The 19,222-nt window shown below is 39.1% G+C and overlaps 3 protein-coding genes across 3 annotated transcripts in view; 2 read left to right on the top strand and 1 right to left on the bottom strand.

Moving 5' to 3' along the window:
* Positions 1-3,332, bottom strand: part of LOC118430269 (zinc finger protein castor homolog 1-like) — a 43,477-nt gene extending 40,145 nt beyond the window's left edge. Inside the window, exon 1 of the mRNA XM_035840997.1 lies at positions 3,172-3,332. The gene's annotated coding sequence lies outside the window, so the exon portion shown is untranslated. The remainder of the gene's footprint in view (positions 1-3,171) is intronic.
* LOC118430947 (leucine-rich repeat-containing protein 23-like) lies at positions 1,772-9,620 on the top strand. The gene is made up of 8 exons (XM_035841975.1): positions 1,772-2,067; positions 4,525-4,637; positions 6,336-6,589; positions 7,267-7,397; positions 7,848-7,984; positions 8,423-8,499; positions 9,044-9,198; positions 9,573-9,620. Exons 1-8 carry the CDS (start codon positions 1,900-1,902, stop codon positions 9,618-9,620), a joined length of 1,083 nt encoding a protein of 360 aa, XP_035697868.1. The 5' UTR covers positions 1,772-1,899.
* Positions 9,621-11,407: 1,787 nt separating this feature from the next.
* LOC118430275 (putative tRNA (cytidine(32)/guanosine(34)-2'-O)-methyltransferase) lies at positions 11,408-17,290 on the top strand. Its single transcript, XM_035841009.1, has 10 exons — positions 11,408-11,547; positions 12,304-12,373; positions 12,842-12,947; positions 13,706-13,784; positions 14,197-14,249; positions 14,621-14,674; positions 15,008-15,110; positions 15,654-15,737; positions 16,265-16,368; positions 17,019-17,290. Exons 1-10 carry the CDS (start codon positions 11,427-11,429, stop codon positions 17,268-17,270), a joined length of 1,026 nt encoding a protein of 341 aa, XP_035696902.1. The 5' UTR covers positions 11,408-11,426; the 3' UTR covers positions 17,271-17,290.
* Positions 17,291-19,222: the final 1,932 nt, after the last annotated feature.

A 19,222-nucleotide genomic window follows, 5' to 3' on the forward strand; every position in this document is an offset into this window, starting at 1 on the left:
ATGATTGAAGCAAAGGCGCTCGCAGAATTAAACCCACGGGTCGCAGCCAGGGTCGTATTAGGTTTCTATTGAAATACCCCAAAATAACAAAGTTGGCAGATTATGCCCCATAAAGTATTTGAAAACCGTAACGTAATCCGAGGCCTGATTACTTTGTACTGAGATTGATCAAATTTTTGACATCTCTGTGCAGACATCGACCGCCCTCAGTTCGCTTTAATTTGGAGCACAATTTTGAAGGGTCGGATCCCGCAAATTTTGTGTGCCCCTGCAGGCCGAGAAAGTGCATATAAACGACGAGAGCAACAATTGATTAATATCAACACCCCGTACAGGGCTGTCTAAACTAGGCAGCCGTCCAGCACACCAGGGTGACTCTCACCCCAGTCTTCTTCTCTTCATCGTAGCGACATTGGCGCGTTTCGTACTTATAAATTAAACATTCGGACAGGAATGCCAAAAGTCCTGTCGCGGTTTGGTCTGATGTACTCTCCGAAATTGTGTCTGTAAAGTTTAGTTTAGCACGGGGGCGCAGCGGGTCTCTGTATAATCATCTGTGTGAAAAATATTCAGGATTCCTCGCATTTGCCAAGGTCCAAACTCAGGCCGCGGAATGACTAATTTGACGCGTGTCGTCTTCTGAAATGACCAAAAATACACCTAATCGCGAGAGGACGACAAACATGGAGAAACGGAGCACGGCTTTAGGTTGCGCCACAAGCGCTGCACTGATCCGACGATTATGTTCTGCCTATGATAAAAGAAGCCACCAAATTCTATCATAACATCTCCACGTTTACAGGCAAAAAGAAAACTACTGTCCTTTTAACGTAGCAAAACCCACACATTACAGAAAAAGTGGGATCTTTCGTCTTCCACTGTCTCAGAAAAAGAAGTCAAGCCCAATAAGTTACATCTTTATTTAAAGTTAGGCTAGAGTGGTCGCTTTATACCTTACTGGATAGTGGATACCATTATTTGTCTGTCATTTTTTGTCACTTGCAATTAGCCCTCGAGTAAGAATTTGCAATAAACTTATTATTGATAACAAACAACGAAAACTACTAAGCGAAAAAAAAAAGATATTTTCAAACATACAAAATGTTTAGAATTCTGCAACAAGCAACCGCATTTGTGACTTCATTTGCTGTTACAGTACTTTGAACAGGATTATAGTTATACATGATTTTAATCGAGGCCCGTTTCGGTCGATTTTTAAACTAGATTTTGGTACAGTTACATCACGCGCATAATATCTATAAGATTGTATGTATATATGAATTTTGTTTTCATGAATCAAAGACTGCTGGGAAGAGGGTTGATGCGAAAGAAGTACAGTCATCCAAAAGGGGAAAAGTCAAGTGTGGCAAAGTTCACCTGATTAAATTATTAAACCTATATGGCAGCATCATGTGTGAACCGACCCAGAACGATTACTTTTCTACTATTCGAAATATATCCCTTTATCACCTAATGCCACAAAAAGAGAGATAGCTTTGTAGTCGAATATCAAAATCAAACATACGTCATAAGTTATAGAATGCATATATTTTCCCTTTTGCTTTTAGAAGACAATGATATTGATATTCTTTCGGCGATTTCAAGATATCCCCATCGTTTTTACACCATAGTTACTATCAGTAGCAAAGAATGCTCGACATCTAAACAAGTGCATGCACTTGAGTCGACTTGACGTTTGGGGTCCACCAAGCCCACCACATGTTCACCTGTTCCTGAAAAAGCGCGGGAAACGTTCGAAGACCACGTGACTACCCACCATGCACCGCGATCACCCGGGCAACATCCGCCATCTTGGAACAACAACCCGGCGCGAGTCAACAAAGTTATCTGTCACTTTTGTGTGTAATTTGGACAATTTTGGCGCCTTTTGGGTAAAAAATGTCGGACGCGTCTGATTTTGAAGGGGACGAGGGGGGAGAGGAGCCTCCAATGGAGTCTGGGGAAGAAGGAGACGCTCCTCAAGATGAAGACGAAGACGTGGAGAAGGAAGAAGGCGAGGATGAGGGGGAGGGGGTGCAAGTGGAGGACCAACAAGAAGAAGAAGAGGTACCTTAAAATTAAAATTGAAACTTCTGTGCATATTCTCTGATTTGGTGTACGCTTTGAGTGATAAGGAATAAAAGCTAGGTTTCATAAAGGCCATAGATTGGCCGTGTAGCTACCAGCCTGAGTTAGTTGTAACTTAGTACTAAAAGTAAAAACGTGGTGCTACATCAATTTTTGAAGAAAAAGTCGAAGCTTCAAGTTTTATATTAACGTTAGTTGTGCGGATAAGAAGATTCTAATGCTGATCTTTTGCATTAAAAAGAAATGTACATAAACATTTCTACTGTATTATGATAATTTTTAGTCCTTTAATCCGCTAAATTGTTTGCTGTGTCAGTTCTTTGTGTAACATGCATTCTGTGGTATTTACACCTTAACGTTATATCCTTCGACATAAACATTCCTCGCTTCTCACCCTGAAATAAGCATCACTTGCAGACTACTTAGGTGTTTTTCAGAGCAGAACAGGGCAAATATTATGATTGAATAACAACTGCCCAACCCTTTTCTTGTTGCCTAGGCGACCACAATGTTACAATGAATACAGAAGGGAACATAATTCACCATTAAATAATGCATCTGTCAGAAGCTATGTGTGTAGACAGAGCCTAAGTGTGCATTTATCCATTGGTTACTACGAGTCTCAGTTTTGCCATAGAAACCAATTAAAACACTGTAGAAAGCTAGTCATTTTAAACAATTGTCTTAACCAGGTTATAACTTATACTTTAAAGAAACAGTCAACATCTAAAGCTGTCTAGAAGCAAATCTAAAAAAAAAAAATATATTCATGAAACCCACAGTTTCCATTTTATTCATTTTAGTTGTTTTCAATTTTTACTGGTTTATTGCTAATAAGGATATTTCACTACAGATGAGATTAGGCCTGCACTAATTTTATGAACCATTGTTTCATACATTAATATGTAACCACCCTTGCTCAAAGGTCATTTTTTTCTACATTTTGGTGCTGGTAAAATTATTCCTTCCTAAGTGACCAAAATTTGTTAAGGGATATTTGTTACAAAGATGATATCATTCATAAATGTTAACAAGTAAGAATTCATGTGTTTGTGGGGAATAAAGCGAGTAAAAAGGCCCTACCTTCACCTGAAAATCCCCCCGGCTGGCCACCAGACAACCTTTTGTTACATTTCCGACAGAAAAGCAGTAAAACCTGGGTGGGTGGTGCTGAGTTGCCGTTTCTATGGCAACAGCCACTACACACCTGAGACAGTAAACACTGGGGTTTGATAGGTTTCCAGGTATCCATGGCAACTGGGGACAAAGTTCAATATTTGCATAATGTTTCCATTCAGGCGAGCCCCGTTTTTCAATGGGGGTATTGAAAACGTGTGAAACTGTATAGCGCTTTTGGGCATATTCGTGACTCTTTCAGCATTCTTATGGTAAATTTACCTGGCCGACAAGGCAACAAAAGAGCCGAGACTCAAAAGATGAATTACCTTAGCAGAACTGTCAGCCGGCATTCAGAAGGACTGAAAACAGAATGACACCTCACTTTGTTGAATAATCTACCTGTTTTCTTGACATCCCAGTTAAAGAAACAGTGATGATTTGCAAATTTAAAAGCCCAAACTCTGTTTTGTTTAGAAAACCTAGTAATTGTTTGTATAAGCTTAAATAAACTTTGGCAAATGAGTTATTTTTTGAGTGGGTGTGGATATTCTATTCTTCACTTTGCCAGACTGAATTGGATGTTTTCTCTTAACATAATTTTGTTTTTTCAAGTCAGGAATTAGACAATGAAATTGTATTCAGTGTAATTTTCAGTGTTTTCTTTAAAAGTTACAACATAGATTGAAACAAAATTTGTTAGAGTGGATCCGACCAAAGTTATACAGTAGTAGGTAAATTTCTTCAATGTTTCAGAAAATAGTAAGTCATGCCATTAAAGTAGTGTGTCAATAAAAGACAGACAAACAAACCACAGATTGACAAACTTTGCGCTGCCTGGTTATTTACTTGTAAAGTGCAGACAGTGTCATGATGTCTTTGAGCACCTGTTTGTAATCTAGTGTATATTAAACCAACAGTGTGGTCTTGGCAAAGTCATGTGATTGTATCTTTGCTAAAATACCACTTATGATAAAACAGTTCAAAGTAAATCATTCTAGAACATAACAACTCTACATAGAAATAAAGTTGCGTATCTTAATGACAAAATGTGTGTAAAATGTGTTTTTTCTTGCAAATGATGCAAAAAGACAGTTTCAGAAATTTCAATCATGTGAGAATATAAAAAAAACTAACTTCTAACTTGTAGAGAAATTTCCTGTGAAGTATAAAATATATTAGCTAGTGATTCAATGTAATTTTAGGCATTTTTTTACCCTCACCTAATATATGTTAAGAAACAGACATTTCTTTGAAGTTTTAATTTTTGTATGATTCTTTGAAGTTTTAATTTCTGTGTGTTTTATTTTATTTTTATAGAAACTTCCTGAGCACCCCTTGACAGAAGAGATGTTAGGAGACTGTCTATCCCTGCTGTGTAAGACTGGGAACGGCCTGGCACACGCATATGTCAGACTGGACATACATGAAAGGTACATTTAATTCTTTTTACAGTCTGAACTTTCTTAAACTTGGTCTTTGATGAAAAATAGAAATGCACTCAATCTGATAAAATATAAGTCTTAAAAGGTAATACTTCTTTGTCAATTATAATGCTTCCTTTCTTATCTTAATACTTCAACTACTAAAAATTCATTTTTATAAGTTTTAGACTGTAGACAGTGAATGTTAAGTTGAACAAAAAAAATTGAAATTTGAAAGCATAATTGCTTATAAATAAATTTTTAGCTTAGAAAAAGATTAATAAATGGTTATGAACCATTTGTAGCTCAAGAGACAAGAAAATATGTTTTTTACTGAATTGAAAATTATACTAGATTATTCTATTCAACCTGTCACTTTCTTGGTGGGTTTAGATTCATATCAAAAGATGAATTTATAATTCAGTGGTTATCATGAATATTAATCAGGTCCTGAACAATAACCATGGTCATATTTTTATACAACATTAACACTGCTTCCAGTAATTTCCTGTCCCCAGAGACCAGAGTGTCCTTACGCAAGGTCACCACATACGCACCTGTTACCATGGTGATCAAAGGCTGATTTATTGCTTCAGACAGTTCTATGACGATGAGTAAGAGTTTTTCTCAGAAATAATTTTGGGACAATTTCCACTAAAAATTAAGGGACCAAGAATAGACAGAAAAATATGCGTTTATCTCCAGTTTCAAAAATAGGTTAAACTCATTGAAAATTGTGTACAAATTCAAAGGAACAATTTGTGCACTTTTACATACATTTACATGTATTAATTTCTTTGTTATTTCTGTTGCTAACAACTTGTTACGACAGTACAATTTGCCCAACCTTCACCCTCTTGTCAGTCTTATGTAATTAACTGGGTTTCATGATGGCGTCAATTGTGTCATTGAGCCATGGTGATGTGTGAAAAACATCTTTACGTAGCCACAACAATTTAATTGCTTGGATTTGATGCATCATTTTTTCTGATCTAAAAAAAATAGAGATCATTTTCTTATATATATATATATACTGGCACCCACAAATTGCTTTTATTTGAACCACCAACGGTTAAAGAAATTGTCTAAGTTGTAACAGTTTGTTCAACAGAGAATTTCTCTTTATTTTTCATCAAACAGATTCAAGTCACAAACATCAGCAGCTTAAGAGGTCCTTTAAAAAATTATCTACCTGCTTTACATGAGCATCCTTTAATATAGTCAACCTGTAGCAAATGTGTCCTAAAAAACTTTGATATCTAGTGTTTTCTTGAGCAGGCACTTGTTCAATGTGATATTAAGATAATTTTACTTCTTCCATTTCTAAACTCTACAAAGTCCTTTAACCACCTGCTGTATGGGAATGTCTTTAGGGCAGCTTTGTTTTCTTTTCTTGTTTTATATTTCTTGTTTTATATTTCTATTGTTGGGGAGACAACCTGCAGAGGTAGCATCTCACCTGTTTTGTCTCCCTGCCATTGTTATATGGGAAGTCCAGTAAATAAATAGATAAATAAGTGATGATGATCCCCCTTCTTTCCAAATCAGAGAAGTCACAGACATCAGTATGTGGAAGAGTTTACCAGTCTTCAACTGTTTTTTTTTTTTTCATGTGTCTGCTGATCAAAACTTCTGTGACATATCTTCCTCATTTTCCCTTTGTTTGTAAAACTTTATAAAACGTTATATTCCTTCTTCCCCCAACAGAGAAATCACTGACATCAGCATCCTGAAATCCTTCATCCACCTGCGGTACGTGGACGTGTCCGCTAACCTCCTCCGCGACGTCTCGGCGCTGAACTCCCTCACGCACCTGCTGACCCTTAAGGCGGACAGGAACCTTCTTAAGACTGCCGCTCTAGACGAGCTGCCGTATCTTCAGATGGCCAGCTTCACCAACAACAAGATCAACACTACAGAGGGGATCAACCATCCACTATTGGAGACACTCGTGTTGTCTTGTAAGTCTGTGGAAGCTACAGCAGAGTCCTCCCCAGAGGACGGAATAACAGCCTGGCCCTCCACTATACTCCTGGCCCAGCTCCACTATACTACTTTTCAAATTATTCCCTATTTTTTTTGGTTAGTTTTGCTAAGATTCATGAAAATTCACAGATTTTTGTGCCAAGTAGCATCACTTTTCCAGTCGGCATTGTCTGCAAAAACTTGTGAATGGGCAATGATCAAAACAAAAGTCATTTCTCCGCTTAACAACAAAGGAATCACTATGATATATTATACTTTTAGTATTTGACGCCCTCTGTCATTGCAAAATGAACCCATTTTCATGAAAGCGCATCGGGTTGGTTCGGGTTATTTCCACTATACTAAAAAATTCTGGGGAGAACCCTGAGCTACAGTCAAACCTTTAAAAGTGATCACACCTCTACATAAGGACCACCTCTTCATTGATGTACAGTAAAACAACTGACTACCTCTAAAATTTACCATCTGGCCAAATTGGGGAGACATCTGGCCAAATTGTTACAATTTTTTGATGGTCGTAATTTTTTCCTAGGAAAGATGTACCAAGAAGCCTGGCTGTAATGATAAGTTATTGATTAGTTATTGATTAGGTAATGATAAGTTATTGATAAGTTAACACTAACCTGATTGCTTCTTGATGACCTCCCCACAGATAATGAGATTAAGATTGCTAGCGGGCTGGACCCAGGAAAACTGCGAAACCTGCACACACTGGAGCTGAGAGGGAACCGGCTGGAGTCCACTAACGGCATCTACCTGCCTAACCTCAAGAACCTCTTCCTGGTTAGTGTTAACTTATCAATAACTCACCAATTGCTTATCAGTAACTTATCAATAACTACTTGGAGTCCACCAATGTCATCTACCTCCCCAACTCCAAAACTCTCTTCCTGGTTAGTGTTAACTTATCAATAATTTATCACTAACTTGTTGATAGCTTATCAATAATTCGTCACTAAGTTATCAATAACTTATCACCAGTTAATCACTAACCAGCTGGACTGCACCTATAGCACCTACCTCCCCAACCCCAAAAACCTCTTCTTAGTTAGTGTTAACTTATCAATAACTTATCAATAACTAATCACTAAGTATCTATCAAACGTCCCATGGAAAGAATGTCCTTAGCTGGAGCTCCAGTTCTGTTTACTCCATTTTACCCGTCGGCGAGTTGAGAACATTGGGCAGGTGTAATACAACTTCATCTCATGCAATACCATTCTGTCCTGCTAGGGGGCGAACATGATCAAGCGAGTGGAGGGCCTGGAGCGGCTGGAGAAGCTGACCACGCTCCATCTCCGTGACAACCAGATCGACACGCTGGACGGGTTCGCCGAGTCCATGAAGTCCCTGCAGTACATCAACCTCAGGTAGGGGGAGCTGCAACCACCTGTTACTCTATATTCCATATTTGGTTGTAGTGTGGTCCTCTGTTTTGCCTCTACAAAGTTCTTACAAATTGTCGTTGGCATTAAGTAAAAACCACACATCCTGTCATAAATTTTCTTCAAATTTGATGAATGTCATGGATCAATGACCTTTTTGGGAAAAAGTGTAGAAGTTACACCACTACCAGTACACCCTTGCTGTAGTGCTTATTCAACCAAGGCCTATGAAAATGAAAATTTCCTTTCATTTTATAGTATAGTACCATTTATACCAAAAAAGCTTAGTACGGGAAGGATTTTATCTATACTAAATTAATATCTTTCCTTTGTTGTTAATTTTTTAAGCCGATTAAAGTATGGAAACAGTTTTCAATTGGTTCCATTTTCTGTTAATGTTACTTTTTTTCCTCCTCCCCACAGAGGAAACAACATGACGAGTGTGAAGGAGGTGAAGAAGCTGACAGTCCTGCCCATGCTCAGAGCTCTTGTCTTCCTGGGTAGGTTTACTGAACAGTATTAAAAATTTACATTACATTAGACTCAAGCTGTGTTTTACTATAGATAGGATTCTGATAGCAATGTTTGAACCTTTTTCTGAAAGAAGCTGATCACCTTGCTCAGAGCCCTGAAATCCTACAAGTTTGAAAGCCTCATAGTAGTATAACAAAAATAAATTGAAATACAAAAGTTAAATTAGTTTGAAGATAACAATTTGAAAGTTATTCTTGGAGTTTCAAATTTTATTCTAATTTGAAAACAATTCCATCAAAGTTTTTTCAAACAATAGATAGAGGTCATTGGCTATTTGATCCATGTATACCTTTGTATTGGAAGAAAGTTTGGCTTTGTACTATAAAGCAATAGACATCACTGACTGAAAAAAAACCCACATGTGACACAAAAGGGTTTGTGACAAATTGCATAGAAATGTTGCTTCTTCTGAACTGGTTTTCCATTAATTAGACTTACTGTACATGTAGTGACTATACTAAAGTCCTTTATAATTTAGATTCTCATAAATCATCTTGATCTTCTTCCCAGAATGCCCGGTGACGGAGGAAGACGACTACCGAATCGAGGTTCTGATCGCTCTGCGGAGAATCGAGCGGCTGGACAAGGACGAGTACACGGAGGACGAACGGCAGGAGGCCGAGGAAATCTACGAGCAGAGGAGACAGGAGGAGCAGCCTCCGGAGGTAACGCTAGTTCACCTATATCCGTGGGGTAACCTATATCCGTGGGGTAACCTATATCCGTGGGGTAACCTATATCCGTTGTTTTAAAGAACGGGGTATTTACCTGGTATATGAAGCCGATGAACGTTAGGAGGCTGCAAGCAGAGGAGACAGGAGGAGCAGCCTCCGGAGGTACCGACCAATCATGGCTCTTTTAAGTTGGAGGATATTATGGTCTGTTAGAAATGGACCAATCATGGTGGTGTAAAGTTAGGGGATATTGTGGACTACTTGGGATTGACCAATCACAGCTCTGTAAAGTTTGGGATGTTTGTTGTGTTGGTCATTAACAAAATTATGTGTTTATCAACCTCTTTTTTTCTCTGTCCATCCAGGGTGCAGAAGAAGTGATAGAGGATCAGGATGATGCAGATGCAGACTGAACTGTTTCCATGGATACCAAACCTAAAGAAATATCTAATCATGAGAAGACACAAGAATTGAGCTTCCATATTTGAATCATGGATAGTTGAAAGTTCACGTGTATATATTTTCGATGATGGATTAAGTGAAAATTTTTAACTTACATACATCTTGGTGTACTTTTGGCATAAATGACTTGTTAAAGGCACATTGTGTAACTAATGTATTTTGCTACAACACATCATCATGGATTGAAGTTACAACTTAAGATAAAAAGCACATTTAATGACTACAACTTCCCTTTACATGTATGTATTTCAAGGAATTCTAAAGCAACTTTTAAAACATAAATTATCACATTCAAACTTTTATTATTGGTGTCAGGAATAGCAAAGATGCAAAAAGCAAAGGCATGCCAGGCGTTGTATTTTACTCAGAGTGTCAAAACTTTGATGATGAAAGTTTTTATCCAGAAGACAGGTGACTCGTATGATGAGTGTTTATGAATCATAGCAGGCAGCACTTAATCCATGTTGGGAAGATCTAAATGAATTATGTTAGGAGAAATTTGCAATCATTGGCAATTAAATTGAAAGATTGATTAATCACATTCCTAATCATTGTATGAAATCTGATCGATGATTTAACATTTGTAAATGTTGTGCATAACTATTTTGAGCAATTGTACATATTTTCTGAATCCATTTGTAATAAAAGATGTAGAATTTTACTGAGCATTGTAAAGTATTTTTTTTTTTCATTATTGATATACATATAGCTACTCTGAAAAACAGTTTTATGTGCCCAAATACCCAAATCTTGACAACCTGCCTAGCCACTCCACTCAGTACAGGCTATTATTGACGGTCTTCTGAGGGCCTCTAGCAGGGTTTGTATGAACTGCAGCAAAAATGTCTGACGGTCTTTTGGGGGCCTCTAGCGATTCAATTCAAAACTGCAGCATAAAGCATGAAATATGACCTTTGACCTCACTGCATGGAGCAAGAGTTGCGTTGTCGTCTTAAAGTTGTGAAAACGTCCCATTTTTCGACTTTCTGACTGGTTAAACTTATACACAAGGTAGGTGTAGCTACACAGAGTAACTGACTGATAACATCAATTCCTTAATATTTCGTTTCAAGCTGCAAAAGCCATGTATTTTGTATTTTTTGACATCGCTATCGACTGCCCCCCTCCCCACCACATGCATCTTGTGTCTTCTTGCTTCAGTTGTAGAAGACCTGAGAGTAACGTTAGAGTTCTAGTTGTTGAGTAAAGAAGCAACAAGAAAAAATGTAGAATTCCAGATGGTGCCGGTTTCATAGAAAGCTCGGGTTTCCGTAGGGCAAATCAACATTCCCTAATCAAGTAATCCATCGTTATATACAAATGTATACGTTTACCATAGTGAGATCTCGAGGTGTGCAACACTGGGTTTGTCCATGTGTAAGCCCTGTCGCAGAGATCAGAATGCATGTGCGGCGACAGGGATGTTAAAGGTTAAGGTAAAGTCCGGGGACTCCCCCAAAAAGACGTTGTTGTTGTTGTCCCTGCTTAACGTCTATTTCTTCGCTAGACGTGAGCTCCAGGTACTATTTCCATCTAGGTGCTTCTCATGTGATTGTTGCTCCTTGGTGTTTGAACTCTGGTGCTTTGCACAGTAACTAGTCCTTGTCTCGACCGGTACATTGTTTCGATAAATGCATAACAATGTCCAGCCGGGTTTTGTTTTCTTTTTTGCACATAACGATTATTTATAGATTGTAATTGTGTTATTGATTGAGCTATCAACATTATTGACAGATTTGGCACAAGCGGCAGCAGCCATGGGAAGGTCGTCTAAGGACAAGCGAGACATCTACTACCGGAAGGCGAAAGAGGAAGGCTGGCGCGCCCGCAGCGCTTTCAAGCTCATGCAGATAGACGAAGAGTTCAACGTCCTCTCTGGTATGTCAGCATTAAAAGCTACCAGTAGTTTACCTTTATCCATGGGGTAACCTATATCCGTTGTTTTTATAAACATTAATGGTTTAAAACTGGACTGTTTTAAAAATATGTCCGTTTGAAACCAAGTTTTAAGGCGTTAAACTCATGCAGATCGATGAGTTCAACATGCTCTCTGGTATGGAACGGTTCACAGTTCTAAACAGTTCCCTTTTATCTTTTATTTTAAAAAACAAGCTTAAGGTATTTACTAGTAGGGACATCAAGCCAACAGACAGTGGTTTCAAATTGCAGCACCTTCAAACTCATGCAGAAAACGAAGAGTTCAATGTTCTGTCTGGTGGGGAACGGTTCACAGAAGCATTTAACGCTCATGCACATTTATCTGTTATTTTAAGAACAAGGTAATTAAGGGACATCAAGAAAACAGACAGTGGTTTCAAATTGCAGCGCCTTCAAACTCATGCAGATAGACGAGGTGTTCAACATCCTCTCTAGTACGGAACAGTTCAAGGAAACATTTAACGCTAGTTCATCTTTGTCTGCAAAGTATTGTAAATGCAGTAACTTTTGCGGTGGTTTAATGTTCACTTTTTTTGCGGTGGCCGCTTCTCTGCATTTTGTGTATGTTTTGGCACAAAAACGTTATTGTGACATAGTCAGCATTTATCACAATTCAGTATTTCTGTAGTAGTAGTAGTTTTGAAGAACATATCAATAATGTACTTGAGGTCTAATAAAACCTATTTTCCAATCCAGGTGTACAGAAGGTCGTTGATCTTTGTGCTGCCCCAGGTAGCTGGAGCCAGGTGCTCAGTAAACGACTCAGGTGAGAAAGTAGACAAGTTGTTTTACAAGAAAACGTACCAGATCAAACCTGATGGTTTCACCCAAAAATATTCAAGGTCCTAAGTCAGGAAAACCTTTTTGTGTGTATGAAAGGATGGAGGCATAAACTGATAAAGAACATTTCATACAAAAGTATGGCAATAATGCTATTCAACATATACTTAAGTTTTACAGTCATCTTAATGCTAGTTCACCTTCATTCATGTTGTAAACTATATCCGTTGTTTTAAAAAACTGGATATTTAGGGATCAAGTCTATGGGCGGTAGTTCCAAAGTGCAATATTTTCACAGTACTGCAGCTTAAAAAACCCCGCCCATAGACTTGATATTCCTATGTATGCTGTTTTTCAACAAGGATATAGGTTACTCTGCAAATGAAGATAAACTTGCGTTATATAAACATATATGATCATCTTGAGTTGAAACATGTCTATTTTCAATGTGTAGAGGAGAGGGGAAACAGAAGAGAGATGATGTGAAGATCGTAGCCGTTGACCTCCAGGCCATGGCACCCATCCCAGGGGTCATACAGATCCAGGGCGACATCACCAAGGTCAGTCTTCAAGGTCACTTGGTAGGGAGGGGGGCACCACCAAGAATAGAATAATTCTTGTATGTTACACACTGATCACTCAGCCTTTAAATGAAAGAATTTAAGAAGGGTTTTTCTCTCTCTCCCTCTAGTCCCTTGACCTCCAGGTCGTTGGGGTTTTTAGCAAGGAGCTGCCTTACTTGTACTAGTAGTATTCTACCAATGCTGTTCTCTCCTATAAATGAAAGAGAATGTTGCCTGTCCCAAATGCCTCATGTTGGGAATACTCTAGAGGCTTGAGTCCAGGAGTTTACTGCATGAATTAAGTCAGCTCTGCAAAATACATTATCTGGCATACTTGACTGCAACATATAGGACCACAATATGTTCTTTGTAACAATGTCATCTCCCTACATACCCAACAGAGCTCAAAATACTGGGTGCATGTGCACCCAGGTGCACCCAAAATTGGTTCTGTGCACCCAATTATTTTCTAATGTTTATGTATGTTAAGATATCAAAGAATACTAGTATATATCATATTCTTGACATCTAAGTGTTAGAAAGATAATAAAAATGTCTGCCATGGTACTTGTTTAAGAATTTGATAGATTGTAACTAAGTTTTATTATTAGGTTATTACTTAAATTCAAGTGTTGCACCCAAAACATTTTTGGTGCACCCAATTTTTTAAGCTGCGTGCACCAGTAGTGCACCTAATCCCCAAAATGAATTCCGAGCCCTGCCCAACAATGGTTACTCTCTCCCATCCCCCCCAGGTATCCACAGCCCAGGAGATCATCGGGCACTTCTCAGGTGAGCAGGCAGACCTGGTGGTGTGTGATGGAGCACCCGATGGTGAGTACTGATGAACATACTCTGCGTCTTAAACAATTACAGTATTTTGTTGCTTTACAGTTACATTGGGGCAAAACTCCTTCACGGCAAACTAGCATTCTAGGCAAACTCCCTTCCACAGCAAACTCCCTTTCCCAGCATTAGAGAACCTTACTCAGTAGCTAACTTTGGTACTAGCCAACCATGTGCCCCCCTCTCCATATTAGATAAAAGCCAGCCAAAGTCTGTGAAGGAGGCTGGGGTGGTGTATACTACATTTTATATGTAAAAATTGAAGGGACTGTTTGTGGCTTGTGATGGGAGGTGGTTGCCTGAGCAGGTTTGACTATTTTTGATGATAATGATCTGAGAATTGTTCCTGACATTGCTCTGCCATTTTAGTAACTTACACAGTTATCTTCTTGTCTTCCAGTGACTGGTCTACATGACATCGATGAGTACATCCAGGCACAACTTCTACTGGCTGTGAGTCAGCAGTTTATGTTCTTTCTTCTCACCAGTACAGTCAAAGCTGCCATTTATGTTACTAACTACTTACATGACTTAGATAGGAGTTGTAATGCTTTTGTCGATGGCAAAATAATCTAAGAGACCACCAACAAATAGTCAAAATGGCCAGGTGGTCCCTATGTAACGATGGTCACTAGTACAGGTTTATTGTACATCAATGGCCAATGGCTAGGTGGTCCTTATGAAGAGGTGATCACTTGTGAGGTTTGACCGTATACCAACGTGTTAGCCCAAGTTTTTTTTTAATTATTTTCTTATTTTTTTATAAATGTACATTAAATGTATGTTCAGTTAATTTTACACATGTTGTACTTTCTTTCCCACAGGCCCTCAACATCACAACTCATGTGCTGAAGAAAGGAGGTGGTTTTGTTGCAAAGGTAAAGTTGTCTTCCGAACACAATAAAAGCCAGAAGAGCTACATATACAACATCTTAAAATGATATCTTAAAAGAGAGATTTTGTAACCACGGAACAAGAAGCAGGAACCTAAAAGTGAAAGAGAGACGGACAAACAGCGGAGTTCATAAACGACAGGAAGAGCATGTCCCCTACATCGACATATCACGGAACAAGATGACTTGCATACACACAGACACACTCACTATCCGGTTTAACGTCTGTTGTTCCCCATTCCTTGGGGGTTATGATTCAGTACTGAGTGTTATCTGTTTGAAAATTAGCACAATACAAATCTCCCTTCACACCCACAGATATTCCGAGGAAAGGACATCACCCTACTTTATTCCCAGCTGAAGATTTTCTTCCCAGACGTAACCGTCGCCAAGCCTCGGAGCAGCCGCAACTCAAGCATAGGTCAGTCCTCCACACTTTGGATACGATTTTAGCAATCTTTTTTTAAATAAGTGTTAAAAAAGTATCTTTTTCGTGTACTGTATCTTGAACGGCTCAAAGAATGAATGTTGGGACAATATCATATGTTCATTCTCTAAAAAGCTGACTCACTCGAAACCAAATGTATAGCTGTTACAACCTATAAGTTAGTTACTCATTTCAAAGTTTGAGTTTGAGTTTTCTCTTCTAATCCCACCTATCCATTATCAAAAGAAATCAAACACAATAGCATTCATTTTAGATTAGAAGTATCACTAGTTGATGACCCCTATTTCTCTTAATGGCCACTTTGTTATTGTATACCATTCAGTATCATTATTATTTATCATCATTACTTTCATGTATTTTTTATAAAGATTCTATAAAAAAACAAAAATCCAAACTATTTGACCATTGGGGCACCACAGAAGATCTAGCTACCAGCTTTTCCCACCCTTCTTGATTTGTTGTTTTGTACACTCATTTAAAGTTTTAAAAAAGCAGTGACTGTTATTTTTTTTTCAGAGTCGTTTGTTGTCTGCCGAGGCTACTCCCCTCCCGAGGGATACACACCCAACATGATGAACCCACTACTGGACCATCATTATGGTAGGTAGTCTTCTGATTCTTCTGATAAACAAAATTCAAAATACATTGTACAACCAATATTTTCAGTCAGTCAGTCAGTCATAGTCATACAGTGTATTACAACACCGTTGGGGTTATACCGCCCTTACGGGGTGGCACACCCTATGACTATGACTGACTGACTGAATATTTTAGATCTAAAATGGGAAGGATACGATCCCAAGTGTGACTAAGCTTGTATCCCCCCTCATCACAATTCATGACTGGAGTTAAGATTTTCTGACCCATACTGCCTTCTTGATTCACCAAGCACATCTGTTGTTGTTTTTCTGGACCGGTCCAATAAGAAAAAACGGTTTTGTACCGGTACGCTGTACCACTACCCAGCCCTAGGTTTGACTGTAAAAAAAATGGTTATAAACAACAGAACAAATTCGTATCAAAGTAATATTTGTGTCAGGTAATTACTGAAAACAATTATATAAAAATGAGAACTTTTCATAAAAGTCAAAAACACGAAAGAATTATTGACTGTTCTTGTACCCCAGATGTTGACTTCAACAGCCTTGAGGGAGTAAATCGTGTGATCGTTCCGTTCCTGGCCTGTGGGGACCTCAGCGGTTATGATGCAGACATGACATATCCACTACAGGTAAATATTTCTTATTTGTCATAGGTAACAGTTACAGTAAGATGGTACATATTGCTTTCTCTGGTAATAGCACTCAGCATTCGGGAAATAGTATTTTTGGAGTTTGGGGGACCTCGGTGGTTACGATGCTGACATGACGTATCCACTACAGGTAAATATTTCTTATCTGTCATAGGTACAGATACAGTAAGATGGTACATGTTGCTTCTCTGGTAATAGCACTCGGAATTTGTGAAAGAGTATTGGGGTTTTGGGGACCTCGGTGGTTACGATGCCGACATGACGTATCCACTACGGGTAAACATTTCCTATCATGGACATATGGTGTCAAAGGTGTCATGTGTGGGAATTGTGCATGAGAGTGACACGTGATCAACACACAAAACATTGGCCAGATATGCCAAACGTCTGACCATTTTCAAAATCATATCCAGTTGCTTGAGTAACTGCTTTTTGTCATATCTTATTACCTGGATGTCTAACCTACATTGACATATTGGCCAGGTAGATTTTCTCTAGGTAAATGTTCCACAGGAACAATATTTTCCTGTTGCATACCACGTTCAATCTTACTCTCCAGTTACCCCTGCCCCTGCACTTCTTGCCAACTTTACTAGGGGGCTCTATAATGTTTCTTCCTTATTTTCTAGCTCCCAGAGGGAGAGGCGTACGTCCAGTTGCCCCCCACCCAGGGGCCTATCTCCCCACCCTACCAGCACGCGTGCCAACTCAAGCGGCAGGACCAACTCAGTAAACCAGTCTCTGCTCACAATACAGACAGTACTGACAGCAGAGAAACAGTTGCAGATACTGAAAAAGGCAGAGTAGAGCCACAGGGTGCAGAGGGAGGTCACTCAGAGGAGGATGTCACTGTTACAGACTTGGAGAAATTACAGTTATAGCTATTGTAAGGGGGGGGGGGGGGAGGGATAAAAATTATTTGATAAACACAATACAGGGCCTACCGACTGTAGAGAAACATTCGCAGACACTGACAGAGACTAAGCAGTGTTAAAAGGAGCGACATGGGGTCAAACTGAGGAAAATCTCACTGTTACTGACATGGAGAAATTAAAGTTATAGCTATTGTTGGGAGGGGGGGATAAAGATAATTTGATAAACAGAATACAGTGCCTACCAACTGTAGAGAAACGGTCACAAAAAATACATACATACATCATCGACCAGAGGTCAGAACCAGGCAAGTACGGAGGACAGAGGACAAAATGAACAGAGGTTCGTCTGTGTTAGAAGGAGCTACAGGGGGTCAAACTGAGGGAAATCTTACTGTTAGTGTTACAGACAAGGAAAGTTGCAGTATAGCCATTGTAGGGAAGGAGTGACAGTAGATACTAGTATGTAAAATGTATCTGGTTACATGTTTTAACTTAAAGATTTAAGATGCGTATAGTATGTGGGGAAGGACAAGCTCACATCTTCAGAAAAGATGCTGGAGCCGCATGTTCCCTGTTTAGGAACTTTATGCGAACCAACACACAACAAACATTTGGTTTCGCCGTGTGGCTTCCTCAGTGTTATGGGCTTGAATGAGCATAGTACAGCAGGCGAAGTTGATCCAGTTGGCCGACAGGCTGAATAATAGTTAAACTTGAACTATGCGGCTCCAGATGTCTTTCTGATGGACGACTGCAGTGTGCAAGATGTCAGTAGCTTGAGAGATGAATCTACTCTACTATATACTTAAAGATTTTTAAAAGATGTGTCACATGATTGTGTAAAGACATCACTGTTGCAGAAATGGAGGTAGGGATAGGTTGACAGTAAATGCATCGCTTCTTACAGTACAGAAACTTCTGACATTTGCGAAACTGTCACAGAGAAGGAGACAGTTTTGCACCAAGTCGAGAAAAATGTATGCTAAAAATTTTGTATCACGGTCTCATTATCAAAGACAGTAGACAAGCTTTCAAAATGACACACAACACCATACAACTCATAAATCATAATGGAAATAAGACTAATCAAAGTTAAGTTTCCATACAATTTTTTTTTAGAAGTTTTGAATGTTTCAATCGTGACGACCTATCAATCATTTATAATCATTCCATCGAACCAATAAAGATACGTGTATTTAGATTCTGTATCTATCTGTATCTATATAGCCGGTATAACCGCCGTTCGGCGTAACACACCAGCTTCGCAGGCACGCGGCGCGGCAGCAGCTGGTTATATTACACCGAACAACCTGTCACACCTAACTGTCTAGATTGATCCTGCAAACGATCAACTGTGTGTTTTCCATTAATGACATTCCAAGAAGGCAGCCGGTGTCCAAACAGCTAGTCTGACGGTACGCACGCCTAGAGTGCCGAACCGGATATCCTGACCAACTTAAAAGTTTAAAACTTACGAACATGATCACCTCCTTGCGACCTTAACAAGATATGCAGCTATCATTAGCAAAGTAGTCGACATTCTCTCTCTCTCTCTTAACCACTTGTTGTATTGTTACACCAATTTTGCAGTGTACAAACTTCTAGTAAGGGTACATGTTTAGGTGTTCCAGAGAACAGGCATCATAGTGTTATGACTAAGGCGTTACCTTGAGCCGCACCCAAAGTTTGCCCGTACATTTTTCTGTGGTGAGATACGCAGATATGCGAACGAGGGAGCTGCAATCGGAAGGGCTGTTTAAATCTCCATTACGCGGATACGGATTGTGATATGAGTTATTCGAGGTCTATGGGGCGCGGTTATGATTCTAGAGTGTGTGTTTAAGACTTTGCGAACGCTAGAGAGGCAAATTATCGTTAAAAGTGAACTTAATGGTAAAGTTGCTGGGGCACTGGAATGCTAGCGTGGGGACCAGAGATGGTTCGCGCAACGTAAAAAT

This window comes from Branchiostoma floridae, chromosome 14, assembly GCF_000003815.2.
Source record: "Branchiostoma floridae strain S238N-H82 chromosome 14, Bfl_VNyyK, whole genome shotgun sequence".
Lineage (NCBI taxonomy): Eukaryota > Metazoa > Chordata > Leptocardii > Amphioxiformes > Branchiostomatidae > Branchiostoma > Branchiostoma floridae.

What these genes read in the sequence shown, in the direction of transcription:
- LOC118430947 (XM_035841975.1), top strand. Translation starts at nt 1,900, where the DNA reads ATGTCGGACGCGTCTGATTTTGAAGGGGACGAGGGGGGAGAGGAGCCT. An exon ending in ACCTCAAGAACCTCTTCCTG is followed by an intron (nt 7,398 to 7,847) that starts GTTAGTGTTAAC and finishes CTGTCCTGCTAG; the next exon opens with GGGGCGAACATGATCAAGCG. An exon ending in AGGAGGAGCAGCCTCCGGAG is followed by an intron (nt 9,199 to 9,572) that starts GTAACGCTAGTT and finishes CTGTCCATCCAG; the next exon opens with GGTGCAGAAGAAGTGATAGA.
- LOC118430275 (XM_035841009.1), top strand. Translation starts at nt 11,427, where the DNA reads ATGGGAAGGTCGTCTAAGGACAAGCGAGACATCTACTACCGGAAGGCG. An exon ending in GTGTGATGGAGCACCCGATG is followed by an intron (nt 13,785 to 14,196) that starts GTGAGTACTGAT and finishes CTTGTCTTCCAG; the next exon opens with TGACTGGTCTACATGACATC. An exon ending in AGGCACAACTTCTACTGGCT is followed by an intron (nt 14,250 to 14,620) that starts GTGAGTCAGCAG and finishes TCTTTCCCACAG; the next exon opens with GCCCTCAACATCACAACTCA.